The following is a 13,354-nucleotide window of genomic DNA, read 5'->3' as shown; positions in this document are numbered from 1 at the left end:
TCGTTCTCCTATTGGGAGCAAAACCCGTTCAGATCGGCTGTTAAGCCTCAGTCGATTGGCGAACGTCTCTAAATCTGGGGTGAAGATGTCTCAGGGACTGATAGCTGCCGTATTGGCCGCAATTCTAGCAAGTACTTTTGGCCAGCACCCGGATGTAGCCAAGTGTAAGTGCCCAGTCATGATCTGGTCAGTGAATTTAAAATCTTTCATAATCCGATCCAGCCTGCAAAAGGTACAAACAGCAAATATTTGAGGAGACAGTGCAGTATAGTTTCTTGTTTGCCGGAGCTGCCATTGAAACCTTCACCATCGGCAATTGTCGGAGCTATACGCCATTGATAGTCGGTGGCCATCCGGCACAGCCTCGGGAGTTTCCGCACATGGCGAGGTTAGGACGCCGCATTGGAAATGCAGGACAGATTAATTGGTTCTGCGGAGGTGTCCTGATTAGTGCCCGATTTGTCCTTACTGCTGCCCATTGCTTGGAATCGGATCAGTAAGTTTTTGCCAGGAAACTGAATCTATTGTAGAATTAATTTTTTATTTTTATTTTCATATCCTTTATTAGAGGCGAAGTGAATGTTGTACGACTGGGGGAATTAGATTTCGAGTCTGGGGAGGATGATGCCTCCCCCAGGGATTATAATGTAGCTGAATATATCATCCATCCTGGCTATGAAGACCCAAAGTTTTACCACGATATTGGGTTGATAATGTTGGGGGAAAAAGTTGTCTTCGACCTATACAAACATCCTGCTTGCCTCCCATCCCAGGACGAGCGAAGTGCAGACTCCTTCATAGCTGTGGGATGGGGCAGCACAGGACTAGTGGGAACTCCTTCATCGATGCTGCAAAAAGTAATGCTGGATCGCTACGGAAATGGAGTAAGTCCACCTATACATGTTGAACGTTTAAATCTCTATCGCTCACTCCCGCAGGTGTGTCAGAAACTACTGTCTCGTCAGCTTGAGGAATTCCCGGAAGGATTTAACGCCAAAACCCAGCTCTGTGTGGGCTCCGAAATGGCGAGGGATACTTGCAACGGCGACTCCGGTGGACCTTTGCTGATGTACCACAAAGACTTTCCCTGCATGTATAATGTTATAGGTATTACATCGGCAGGTCTATCATGCGGTACTCCGGGAATTCCAGGAGTTTACACGCGGGTATTCCCATATCTCGATTGGATAACACAAACATTGTCCAAGTATTAGTTAATAATTAATAACTTTGCTTTATACACAGTTAACTATCAAGTCGTTTTATTGAAAAAGTTATATGCTTTTCACATTTATAAGTATAGCGTAGGCTCCAGCTAGCGGCTATAATTAGTATTCCAATGCATTCCTATTTGAAAGGCTTCATCCAGAAAATTCAACAATATATTAAAATATAAAAGATTGATGGAGAATCGATCTACAAATCGTTTCAGGTATTAGAATCTGATGATTATTGGCAAAGATATAGCCATCTAAGGGGGTCAGATAGGCGGCCCCACGCATTTTCAACATTTTGAAGGGGACAGCCCACAAAATTGAACAAAAAATTTAAAAAATATTTTGTTCCTAGATTTTGATGCAGATTGATGGAGAATCGACCTACAAATCGTTTAAGGTATTCCGCATAGGAATCTGATGATTATTGGGAAACATATAGCGATCTCCAGGGGCATTTGAATCATAGATATAGATATAGATATCATAGATATAGGCTTTGGTTGGGACCTACTGCTAATCCAATGCAAATTTCAAATCCTAAATATGTTTCAATAAATTTGAAAATTCCTTTTGAAAAATATTTTTAAAAATTTGAAATTACAAGAGTTCTTAAAATATCGTTATAAACCTAAAAATGACGAGTGTCGGAGCCCTGATTCATCGATAACCTCAAAACTATCGGTCTATACATCGATAGTTGTTTACCTTTTTCCCACAAAAAAAATAAAACATTTACAAAACAAAAGTATTTGGTCAATTCCAAATGGCAAATACTGTCTGTTAAACTGTAATAAAATGTAAGCGTGAATCCTGTGGAAAGTATCGAAGCAATCTCGCCAATCCCCCCTTTCCAATCAGCGAGTTTGGTGCTCCCGCATAATTGCCAATTGTGCCGGACGCACCATGGAGCAGGACGAGGAGCCGTCGCCGGAGCAGCCCATGGCCAAGGAGCAGGAGATGGATCAGTCCACAGCGGATGTGGCGCAGTCTTATATAACACGGGCTAAGATGAATCCGGCCAAAAAGGACAATGAGAAGCGTAGACGGAAGGATGCCATGCGAAGGGTAATTAGTGTGCGCTAGTGTGTGTGCGCACACTGTCTCTATATTTGCGTATTTAACCCCTTGCAAGAGCTTATTAAGTTTGTAGTTATAATAAGACGCCGTAAATATCTTAATAATCTTTTTGTGAGGGTTAATATCTGGCCAATTATGTCTGAACAGGTTAATTAAAGAAAGATTTACTTCCAGGTTTCGATGATAATGAGAAAATGCGACTCTTTGCGCTCGGCGGACGATCGGCAGTTCCTGGAGAAGCATCCTGACATGGTAAAGGCCACCAAGAAGCGCAAGGAACGCGTTGAGATATACAAAGAGCGGGTGGTGGAGCGTGAGGATGCGGCACATGTAATCGAGGCCAAGGTGGAGCAGCTAGCCAACATCATTTCGCAAGCCAAGCACCTCGTATGCTACACGGGAGCTGGAATTAGCACGGCAGCCCTCATTCCGGACTATCGGGGTAGCCAAGGCATCTGGACATTGCTGCAGAAGGGACAGGAGATTGGCGAGCACGATCTGTCTAGCGCGAATCCCACCTACACGCATATGGCGTTATATGAGTTGCACCGCCGGCGCATCCTTCATCATGTGGTGTCCCAAAACTGTGATGGCCTGCACTTAAGATCCGGTTTGCCGCGGCAATCGCTGTCTGAAATTCATGGGAACATGTACGTCGAGGTGTGCAAGAGCTGCCGGCCAAATGGTATATATTGGCGGCAGTTTGACACCACGGAGATGACGGCCCGCTACTGCCACAAGACCCACCGCCTGTGTCACAGATGCTCGGAACCCTTGTACGACACCATTGTCCACTTTGGGGAGCGGGGTAATCTAAAGTGGCCCTTGAACTGGGCTGGCGCAACCGCTAATGCCGATCGCGCCGATGTAATTCTCTGCCTAGGATCAAGTCTGAAAGTACTTAAAAAGTACACATGGTTGTGGCAGATGGATCGACCTGCTCGACAACGCGCCAAGATATGTGTGGTGAACTTGCAGTGGACACCAAAGGACTCAATTGCTAGCATCAAGATAAACGGAAAATGCGACCGGGTAATGGCCCAGTTGATGCACCTGCTTCACATTTCAGTGCCAGTTTATACAAAGGAGAAAGATCCCATTTTTGCCCATGCCTCGCTCTTAATGCCCGAGGAGTTGCACACACTAACGCAACCACTGCTGAAGAATGCTGACGAGGATGAAACCTTCACCACCACCACAGAAGAAACTCAAGACTCGACCATTTCCAGCGAAAGCTGCAGTCTCAACTACAGCGATTTGCCCATCGGAAAGGGACCTCGCATTCGGACGCCCATCAAGAACGGTAGAAGGATCAAGACCAACTTGGAGGTGCGCCAGAAATTTAAAGTTGAGGAGGAGATCACAGTAGAGCAGATGGTGGCTAATGGGGCGATAACAACAGAGACTGGGTCTATCCTAGAGGTGGAGGAAAAATCGATTAAAATAGAGACTGAAGTTAAATTGGAAGAGATTGAAATTAAGGAGACGGTGGTGAAGCAGGAACTGCATCTCTTAGAGCTTCTGCCGAAGTTGGAACCGCTTTCCCTAAAAGAAGAATCGGATGAAATGATACAACTGCCCAAGCTAGTCGCCATACAGAAAACCCAAGTGGAAGTGGAAGACAGCGTCACTCCTTCAATAGAGATGAAGTTGGAGCCACTGCAGCTACCACCGTTGGTACCTATCGGAGCACCTCTTTCCACGCCGTTCGTGGAACCAAAGCCTACTTTTCACTCCCTAAAAATGCAGATCCAGAGCGATGATGGTTCCAGCACAGAGAACGAGAACGACGATCAGGACGAGGAAGAAGAAAGCGAGCTGGCCCAAGTCGATTTGCTGCGGTTAAACAATGACGAGGAGCTTCTGCGCCAGCTACCCACTTGGCATGATGCTAAGTATGCGTATTCCGGCCTCCACAGTATACTGATACCTCCTCCGGCCGATCTCAACATTTGGAACTCGCAGGTGGTGCCGAACTTTGCGATGAACCGATCCGCCGCCAGTTGCGATTTCTGTTTCGATCACTATGCTGAGCTGGACTGCCAGTTCTACCGGCGATGGAACCTCAACCAGAGGAAGCACAAGAAACGGGCAAGGAGCGGCCGGTTTGTGGTCTGCGAATGCTGTCCCACCTCCGACGATGACGATGACTATGATGAGAATATATCCCTGGCGCACATAGCAGCAGCCGAAACTGCTAAACGGAGACAGCAACTGAGTACGAGCTTTCCGCGGAAACTGGCCCGCACTCAAGCCGGTTGGTATGGTAAAGGATACAAAAAAGGTCGGAAACGCCGGTGAATCACAGCATCTCTATCTTAAAAGTCAAAACGGCCGTGATCCTACCCCAAAACATTGAGTGGGTCGATACATAAAATTTATATTCAAGTCGAACCACAAACTTGGAAGTCATGGAACAAGTCGACCCGCTCTAACCGAGATTAAAAGCTCGCTTCGATAGTATTTTTTAGCTGTAGAATGATAAGTCATAGCATAGATGGTAGTGCCAGCTAGAATAGGGTAGGGATCCGTTTTTTATCTTAATTAAGAGTTTTTTAAAGTGTCACATCCTTGTTTCTATGTCATTGAATGTATTTTTTACGTAATTGTCCATGTCATTGAGTGTCCTTTTTTACGTAATTGTCCATCAACGTTATTTATTAAGTCATCCAAGTTTCTGTAGTTTAAGTTATGTATTTATGTCATTTTTGTCACAATTTTAATGGTATTTTTGCCTTTTTTTAGTCTCGTCATTGGTAACATTGTAAACTTTTTGTATTTTTTATTTTAAGCAAATTATTGGTTCATTTTTAAAATGTGTTTTAAAGCTTACTTCCGCCCTTTACACTTTAAGTCAATAAACAAGACAAGCAGTACGCTTCAAAAACGAATGGTTTCGGTTTTCTTTTTCCCATAAACTGGGATAGTTTTTAATGTAAATAAAATTTAAATCGATGCCGTTTTCATCTGTGTAGAACCAAGTTTATTATTTAACTTAAACTTAAAAGTATTGCTATTTTATATATAGTTTTTCGAACGCTTGTGTGAGTGTTTGTATGTGAGATAGGCATTCCATGTTGTCCTGGGAGTGACCAGGGAAGAAGTGTTCAACTTCAGGAGGTTTTAATCCCTGCGAGTGTGTGTTTATGTGTGTGCTTGAGAGTCTTACATGGAACATTGCAAAATACCCAAGAATCAACAGAAGACCAGACAACGGAAACAAACATAGAGGGAGGACTACACACATGGAACACAGTAAGTTGATTAGATTAACGCTATCGATCGGTAATGGTTTTGGGGGGCATGAGCGTAGGCATAGGGATTTGAGGGGGCCACATGGCCAGGGCAATATAAAAAAAAAACTTTTGACAAATACAAATACAGAGAGGGGAATACATAAATACAAATGTGAATACAATAAGTGAGGGCCAATCGAGATGTGGGTCTTATAAATGCTCTTAGGACGCAATGTCAGCAACAAATCACGTTTCCATATAATACAATTATCCAATTCCACAGATAGGTTTAGGTCGCGTGCTTTGAGCACGTCGGCATTGAGATTAAAATCGCCGCGGCGATATGTTTTTTTAGGGGTAGCATGTAAGGGGATAGAAATGGGAATGATTGCAGAGACGGGACTGAGACTAGATCCGGTATCAGCAGCAGGGCTTTAGGCCACGTAGATGAACATGTTAATGTCGTCATCGTCGCGCCTCATATACTTGTGCTCGATAAGCCATTCTAGTTGCTCTTTGATCATCTTCTTGGACGGCAGGAACATGTTCTTTAGTATGTCAATGAGTTCACCCTGCGGAAAAGAGAGAAATTATTTCCAAACCCAATTTTGTTTAAAACTTCCCACTCACCTGCAGTGCTGCGTTGTTCATCCGTTTACGGACTTTCATGATTTTAATGATGGCTTCTTGGGTGCGCAGGATGCGCAACTGAACGATAGACTGATTGTCTTCTTGCTGTGACCGTTCCGTGCTCAGCTGCAGACGCCCGATAAGATTGAGCTGGAATAAAGTTTAAATTAGCGACTTATCTGGGGTAAACAGTAATGAATTAAAACTTACCTTGCCACGGCGCTGCGACTTTCCGTTCTTCACAATTGCAAACTCTTGATTGATGTAGAACATTGTGTTCTCAGTGAAGTCCTTCGGTGATGCGATAGCGGTCGGCTCCATTAGCAAGATTTGCTTCTTGATCTTGGGAAAAGCTACCAGGGACCATAAAGTTCTCCTCAGCTCGGGATCTAAAGGAATAGCTGTTAGTCTCTAGGCTTCTTTAACAAAATAACAAACACAGACCTGGCAGTTCGGTGGCTAGGCGCAGATTCTCGTAGGAAATTTTGTCGTGTTGCCGCTGATTCCACGCGAAGAGTACGGCCATTTGAAAAGTGGTAACGTCCAGGTCGTAGCGGCCAAAGTTGTTCACAAAGGTGATGGTGCCGTTGCTCATATGATGATACCACTGCAGCTTGCGGCCGGAATGCTTCTTTTTGTAAAACTCCTCTACGTCTGGAATATAATCCTCCAGCTCGATGGGCAACGAGACTGAAACGCGCTCTGAGCAGCGGGCCCACGCCCCAGCGTTGAGTATTTTAATGTTGATGGCATCGTGACGACTTGTCGAACTGCGAAACTGAGTATTTAGATCCTCGCTGACCTGCGTGTTTAAAATGAAATATTTTTAAAAATGCTATTTGAAGGGTATCGATCAAGTATTACCTTTATATCCTGGAACATCCGCGCCAAACGATTCACATAGTCGGCAGGCATTCCGACTTCACGCAGCCACTCGACAATATCTTCCTCCTTTTCGCTATCAGCACTAGTACCTAAAATAAGGCTGTTTTTTCAAAGATTAAAATTTAGTTTTGAAATTGATTTTTGAAAGATATAAAGTCAACTAACCGCCTCGTTAAGTGCACTTTGTGGTAGCGCATGAACACATCTTTATTGTTAACATATTTGAGGACGAGCAAGACATCCCTCAGGCGAGCATCGATCTGCTCGCTTGTGAGGCGCTTACTGAGCGGAGTTCTCCGTAGCAACATGTCGCAGTAGTTGGCCAGGAGCTCCGGACACTTGCTCTCCGGCGCTGTGTATTTGACACCGCGATTGGCGATGCTTGTTGGCAGTTCCATTTTGAACACGCTGGTGTCGTTAACTACCGTCTTGAACGCGATGTCGCGGGCGGTAAGGAAACGGGGATCGTCGTTGAAGGCATTGCGAACCAGGTCGCTAAACTTGTTGAACAGCTCCAGCAGGCGCTCTACGTATTTCTCCGAATCCTGAGTGATCACTTCTGAGGCGGAGAGCATATCTGCCAATCCCGCGGACATGATGTGCCTCTGAAGATCCCCCATCATGGCCTCCACTCCCACTCCGTGCAAAACTCGATCCATCAGCCGGAACATGAGATTTAAGCGCTCTGTTTCGTAGTCCCTGATCAGAGCGGGGCACTCGGCAATAATGGAGTTTAAATGGTCCACTATGAGTACCTTAACCAGAGTGTAGGTGAGAATGCTAAAGCTACTCGGCTCCAGGTACCGCTTGGCCCGCACCTCCTCCTCGCGCAGTTTCGAATCTGCGTACTTCATGTACGCCAGTACCCCATTCTCCTGCTGCTGTTCCGTGGACTTTAGGCGATAGAACTCGGCTGTTGCCTTGAGGTAAGCCATCTCGAAGTTCTCCCTATAGATCTCCAGCTTGTCCTCTGAGTTCGAGGAAAGATTCACGTAGCTTTCGCGCACTCCGACTACCAGCTGGGCATCATAGGCATCTCCGTTGCGCTCGGCGTGCACAATTTTCATAGCGGAGTCCTGCAGCCGGTGCTTGATATCGTGAAATATATGCTTATTCCATGAATCCAGCATTAGTTTACGGACCGGGCTGTCCTCTGTGGGGTTCTTTTTAGAGGTGGTGGTACTGCTACCATTGTTCCCGCTCCCAGACGCCGCTGCAGCTGCCGCAGTGGTTGAAGATGCAGTTGTGGATGCGGCGGCGGAGGTGGACGCTGCAGCGGCTGAGGTGGAGGGTCCAGTTTTCGAGGAATTATTGGAACAAGAGGCTGCCGCAGCGCTGGTACTCGCACCGGAGGCGGACGCCGATGTGGAACTGGAGCTAGAGGGCTTCACTTGCGGAGACTGCTCCAATTGGCGAAAGGGCAGGGGCAGGTAATTGGATTGGGTGAAAAACTTTCGCCACTCGACGATGTATGTGGCAAGCAAGGCCTGTTCCCCGCGTTGGGCTTGCACCTGGCTCTGGGCCTGGACGATAAATTCGACGATGTCCTGCTGCAGGCAGTCATAGATCTTGGCGGCGCCCTTTTCGTCCCACAAACAAACAAAGTGCACGCCGAAAAAGAGGTCCTGCCATTCACGTTGCGACACCGTGTCCTGCCGCAGGAGCTTCAGCACAATTCGTCTCTTGTCCGGCCAAACCTCCTCGAAGATGTCCCTGTCCCGCTTGCCGATTGCCTGCCAAACGAAGAGATATGTGCTTGCCATGAGTTTATTCCACTCGTATGGAAGGTCACTTACCCGTAGCATTTTGTTCGTCGCAATCTCTATGTTTTTGTTGCTGCGTCCGCTTCTTCAGTTCATTTATATTTATTTTTTTGTAATTAAAGCAGCGATGGTCGATAACCGCGAAGACCAGCAAATAATAGGACCAAATATCGAATGCGTCGACAATGCGGCCCTGAACCGTGTAATCGATGATTGTCGGAGGAAAAGAAATCCCGACTATAATCTCTGGAGTGCAGTACCAAAAGTGCGGGAAATCTTCGGAATGCTGTAGTTAACAGCGCGCGATCGCCCCAGGGAAAGTCGCCAAACGCCCCAGCCTATATCAGCCCAAGGAATCCGTTTAAAGTGTACATCCCGTAGGGTTATTTAATTGTTTTGTGAAATTCGCTAGTTTCCCATTTCGTTTTGGTTTTTTTCTTCTCTACCTCTTCGTGCGCGAGTGAAACGGCAATAGTGTCAGGGTTGTCAACTGCATGGTGGGAACTAATTCTGATTCTGCATCAAAATTAAATCATTACAAGGAAATATCAAGGACTATTCATTAAAAAAACATGATCCCAGAACGTTAAATATAATAAAACTGCTGTCCTTGCTTTAGTTTTTCCATTCGGTGCGATGTTTACATTGGCAAAGAAACTTATCGATAGCAGGTATTCTGTGAAAACGTGACAACCCTGCGTTTACATTTTTCACATTCACATTTTCCCTTTGTTTGTCGGCGGCGGCGCTCGTTGTACGGCCGTGCGTACCGAATAAAATCGCAAAAAATCGCGGAAAACGCAAAAAGCCGTGAGCAGAAATGTAAATAAACATAGTGCTGATGAGCAGTCGTCGATCTAGTGTATCCAAACACCTGCAAAATGTGCATAAAAAGCGAGGTTCAGTGAGGACGACGACAACAACAACAACTACGTGCTGCTGCTGCGTTCATTGACGTGACGCGCGAGCGTGAGTGTGTGTGCGATTGTGCGCGTGTGGGTGTGGTCGGTGTGCTGGCTGTTCAGCGTGTGTGTCTGTGTGTGTGTGGAGTTGTTGTCAAATTTAAGCGTTTCAAACAACAAGCCAGGCGACGAAGGAAGAAGCAGCAACAAACAAACACCACAACACGGCACAAATTATTGCAATAAAAGCAGCAACACCTCCCAGCAGCAACAACAACATCTGTCTCGTTAGGGAGAGAGAGAGAGAAAGTCAACAGTCGCGTGTGAAATGAAATTCAAAAAATGCCGGAGTGTGTGTGTTGAGTGTATAGAATTGAGTGAGAAGAAGCGCCGAGAAGGCGGAAAAGTAAGAAAATAAGCAATAGCAGCCAGCAACAGCAACAACCAACAACAAACAACCAATGAAGCAATCAAATTTAGTTTAATTTGCTTTAGCCGACGTTTGTCTCTAAACCCAAACCACAACACACAGCACAAGGAGCCCAAATCTTTTGCCAATGAGTCGCAGACAGTCATTGGATCGACCAGGTGAGAACAAATGACATCAAACCGAATAAAAACACTCGTAATAATTGCAGACAGAGCAGTAAAAGCAGTAGCAGTAGAAGTAGAAGCAGAAACAGCAGCAGCAGCATCCCATGCGAGTTGCTGCACTTTACGCGCATGTCTCTCTTCTCGTTGTTTTCTTCGACTTCGTCTTAGCTCTCTCTCTCGCTGCTCTGCCGCTCTCGGGCTATAAATAAACATGCTCTCTCGAAACGCTGGATGCGCAGCTGCTCCCGAACACTTGAACTTTGTAAACATTTCCCCAGCACCAGCACCAGTACTAGGACCAGTGAGACAAACTAGCAGTATAATTAATAGTTTTCCAAAAACGAAAACCCAGCAGAAGAGTGTCAGTACAATAAAAAATAAATGGACCTCTTTTTTCGGGTCGTTCGCAATTCTATTTTTAAAGCAGAGTTTCAACGCTCGAGAGGGGAAAAGAGAAAGTATCTCACTGTCACTGTCCCAAGCAGATGTAAATGTGGCTCATATAACTTTTAATGCCTTGCCTGCCTGTGTGCTTGTTTTTTGGGGAAAGAAAGAAAGCAGCCGAAATAAAATAACATTAAAAAATTCGCCAACTTTTGTTTATATTTTTGTTTTATTTTTCTTCTACCCAGAGGGGGAATACAAATATGATAATCATGCAAATCTTATAGACTATTTGGACTTAAGTTACCCCCCATTCTAAGTACTATAACTATGCTGTCCACTTATCAACTGCAATTAGCGTGGAATGCTTGACATGCAACGCTTGAAAACTCAGACTGCCCGGCCCCTCACACACAGACTACTCACCTGCTTTTAATTTATTTATAACATTCAATGTAAACTCTGCTCAAGAGGCAGCGGCAGCGGCAGCCCAGCCAACAGTCAACAGTACAAACAATTTTTGATGCAAAGCAACAGCCAGGCAGTCGCGTTTGCTTGATTTTTTATTATTTGCCGCTTTGTAGGTCAGGGTTGTCGGCTGTAATGCAAAACGTGCCAGCAAATTGAATGAATAAGCTAAGCTACCATACCGCCCATATTTTCTAATGCGATTCAAGCGCCAAGAATTGCAGGGTATGGCTGCTATTCAACAGCACAGATATTACCCTCATAAAAAAATTTGTAGCTCTAAACAAAATTAATTGGGGTGATAACCGGTTTATGGCGGTAAAATCACTTCCGATTTTATGTAAACTAGACCGCCAAGTCAAGAATTTTGTTTATCAAATAGTCAGTTTTAATGAAATGTAGATATTACTAAAAAATTTACTACCTTTTATAGTAATTTGCTGTTAATTATACTGGCTGCTAACTGAAGTCTCTTCAACTGCAGTGACCCTATTCTAGATAGTCCCAATTCTAAGGAAACTAGTACCCCAAGATAATAATATTTTGTATCAAATATTCATTTTTAGGGAAATATAGATATTCCTAAAAATTCACTACATTTAATATTTGTTTTCTATTATTTTTACTAGCTCCTTACTAGCGTCTTAATCTGCAGGTGACACTATTCTAGCTAGTCCCGATAAACTTCCGATAAATTAGTACCCTATTCTAGCTAGCCCCGATAAACTCCCGATAAATTAGTACCCGAAATCAAGATATTTTTTATCTAATATTCAGTTTCAAGGAAATATAGATGGCCCTTGAAATTCATTACCCTTTAGTAGTAGTTCTTAGCTGTTATTTATAGCAAGACCTCCTAACTGGAGTCTCCTAATCTGCAGGTGACCCTATTCTACCTAGTCCCGAGAATGTTATCGATATTTACATTGTTTACAAGCCAGGGCCGGGCAGATAAAGTCGTGTGAGCGGAGGTGTTGGCACTGTTTACACTGGAAATATTTCCCTCCACCGGCTGATTGATTGTTATTGTCGCTAGAATCAAATAAATATGGGCATTTTGCAGTTAAAGTTGGTCTGGAAAGCAACTATCGTAGTAGTTGCTTCGATTTTCGCGGTGTCTTCGCTGGGACGCGTGACAAAGTGTCATTAAGTGCTGTTTAAAGGTGAAATCGATTTTCCGGGTCATTAAGTGCTATTAAAATTCACATTGTTTTATTGCAACTTGATAGCACTGTTTGTCATACTAGCTTGCTAATAGAATAATATCTGTTTTTTAGTAACTGGGATTATTCTCTTAAGTCATCTTGTGACTTAGTTTCAGACTATGACTCAATAGTATTCATTTTATTTATTGAAACCTCTGTGACACTCGCTGGAAATGCTATTTGCTTATCGGCCCAAAGACGACGGAATGTGGGTGTCTCTCCGAATCATATTCGAGCAATTTCTCTGGAAACCACGTTGTCTTATCAGTGCATTTGTTGCTTTGTCGTGCCTAATTGCTGTTGGCATTTTTTTTTTGCCTTTGTCTAATGATTTACGACAGCCGCCAGTCCGCCATCCCGCCAGTCCAGCCTGCGGGGGGATTGCTTCAATTTTGATTAGCATATACTGGGGGAAAGGAGGGTCCTCTCCGGCAGGCGCATAATAGAACGACTGAGACTACGACTGCGACTAGCAGCCAGCATCGTCATCCTCAAGTGCCCTTGTGGCACATCATTAATCTTGCCACACAAAAGGGCCAGCAAAAAGTTGGCAAAAGTTGCCAAAGCATTGGGCTATTAACTTCCCCCTGAACCCAATTCCGACTGTCTGCTAGCTGCTTCCCTAATGAAATTGCTTTGATTTTAAGATGAGAAAGTTTTCTCATCTGCCGTTGTCGTCGGGACACGAATCCTTGTGGCTGGCAGACCTCTTCTCTGCGGTTGTTGTGTTGAAAAGTGGACTTCCTTATATATCTACAACTAGATAAGGGACTTAGAATTATAATAAAGAACTAAAAACCTTTCAATGATTAAATAATTGAAAGAGTGCCCTCTTGGCAGTTGACACTTGCTTTTGGGAGTTAATCGCCGTCGATGTGTATCTATCTATTAAAAAATCGTTGACTCGGGGCGAGTCGAAGATGGAATACGACGACAATCGCGAGTGCGCTCTCAGGAAATTGTTTTTGGGAGCACTTCGGTCGGAATTAGCGC

The 13,354-nt window shown here is 44.5% G+C and overlaps 4 protein-coding genes across 4 annotated transcripts in view; 3 read left to right on the top strand and 1 right to left on the bottom strand.

Moving 5' to 3' along the window:
- The first annotated feature begins 9 nt into the window (after positions 1-9).
- On the top strand, positions 10-1,249 carry LOC6499071 (serine protease snake). The gene is made up of 4 exons (XM_001955331.4): positions 10-164; positions 223-496; positions 569-884; positions 939-1,249. Exons 1-4 carry the CDS (start codon positions 86-88, stop codon positions 1,212-1,214), a joined length of 945 nt encoding a protein of 314 aa, XP_001955367.1. The 5' UTR covers positions 10-85; the 3' UTR covers positions 1,215-1,249.
- A 618-nt stretch (positions 1,250-1,867) lies between these two features.
- Positions 1,868-5,185, top strand: LOC6499072 (NAD-dependent protein deacetylase Sirt7). Its single transcript, XM_014910409.3, has 3 exons — positions 1,868-2,014; positions 2,076-2,282; positions 2,469-5,185. The coding sequence occupies exons 2-3, from the start codon at positions 2,121-2,123 to the stop codon at positions 4,593-4,595; spliced, it is 2,289 nt and encodes a 762-aa protein (XP_014765895.1). The 5' UTR covers positions 1,868-2,014; positions 2,076-2,120; the 3' UTR covers positions 4,596-5,185.
- A 3-nt stretch (positions 5,186-5,188) lies between these two features.
- On the bottom strand, positions 5,189-8,995 carry LOC6501496 (cullin-5). Its single transcript, XM_001955329.4, has 7 exons — positions 8,842-8,995; positions 7,211-8,778; positions 7,025-7,145; positions 6,605-6,962; positions 6,371-6,549; positions 6,161-6,310; positions 5,189-6,102 (listed from the first exon to the last, which is right to left on the bottom strand). The coding sequence occupies exons 1-7, from the start codon at positions 8,848-8,850 to the stop codon at positions 5,965-5,967; spliced, it is 2,523 nt and encodes an 840-aa protein (XP_001955365.1). The 5' UTR covers positions 8,851-8,995; the 3' UTR covers positions 5,189-5,964.
- Positions 8,996-8,999: 4 nt separating this feature from the next.
- Positions 9,000-13,354, top strand: part of LOC6499073 (mucin-2) — a 37,776-nt gene continuing 33,421 nt past the window's right edge. Inside the window, exon 1 of the mRNA XM_001955328.4 lies at positions 9,000-10,298. Coding sequence (XP_001955364.3) covers positions 10,268-10,298 — 31 coding nt within the window. The 5' untranslated portion in view covers positions 9,000-10,267. The remainder of the gene's footprint in view (positions 10,299-13,354) is intronic.

The sequence above is a fragment of the Drosophila ananassae genome, chromosome 2L (genome assembly GCF_017639315.1).
Source record: "Drosophila ananassae strain 14024-0371.13 chromosome 2L, ASM1763931v2, whole genome shotgun sequence".
In the NCBI taxonomy this organism is placed as follows: Eukaryota; Metazoa; Arthropoda; class Insecta; order Diptera; family Drosophilidae; genus Drosophila; species Drosophila ananassae.
Note: the sequence above shows the minus strand (reverse complement) of the source record. Positions and strands in the feature narration are given on the sequence as shown.

Excerpts from the sequence above, each read along its gene's own strand:
- LOC6499071 (XM_001955331.4), top strand. The coding sequence starts at position 86 with ATGTCTCAGGGACTGATAGCTGCCGTATTGGCCGCAATTCTAGCAAGT. Across the intron at positions 165-222 it reads GCACCCGGATGTAGCCAAGT|CCTGCAAAAGGTACAAACAG; the intron begins GTAAGTGCCCAG and ends AATCCGATCCAG. Across the intron at positions 497-568 it reads CATTGCTTGGAATCGGATCA|AGGCGAAGTGAATGTTGTAC; the intron begins GTAAGTTTTTGC and ends ATCCTTTATTAG.
- LOC6499072 (XM_014910409.3), top strand. The coding sequence starts at position 2,121 with ATGGAGCAGGACGAGGAGCCGTCGCCGGAGCAGCCCATGGCCAAGGAG. Across the intron at positions 2,283-2,468 it reads GGAAGGATGCCATGCGAAGG|GTTTCGATGATAATGAGAAA; the intron begins GTAATTAGTGTG and ends ATTTACTTCCAG.
- LOC6501496 (XM_001955329.4), bottom strand. Across the intron at positions 7,146-7,210 it reads AAAGTGCACTTAACGAGGCG|CCTTATTTTAGGTACTAGTG; the intron begins GTTAGTTGACTT and ends TTGAAAAAACAG. Across the intron at positions 6,963-7,024 it reads GGATGTTCCAGGATATAAAG|GTCAGCGAGGATCTAAATAC; the intron begins GTAATACTTGAT and ends TTAAACACGCAG.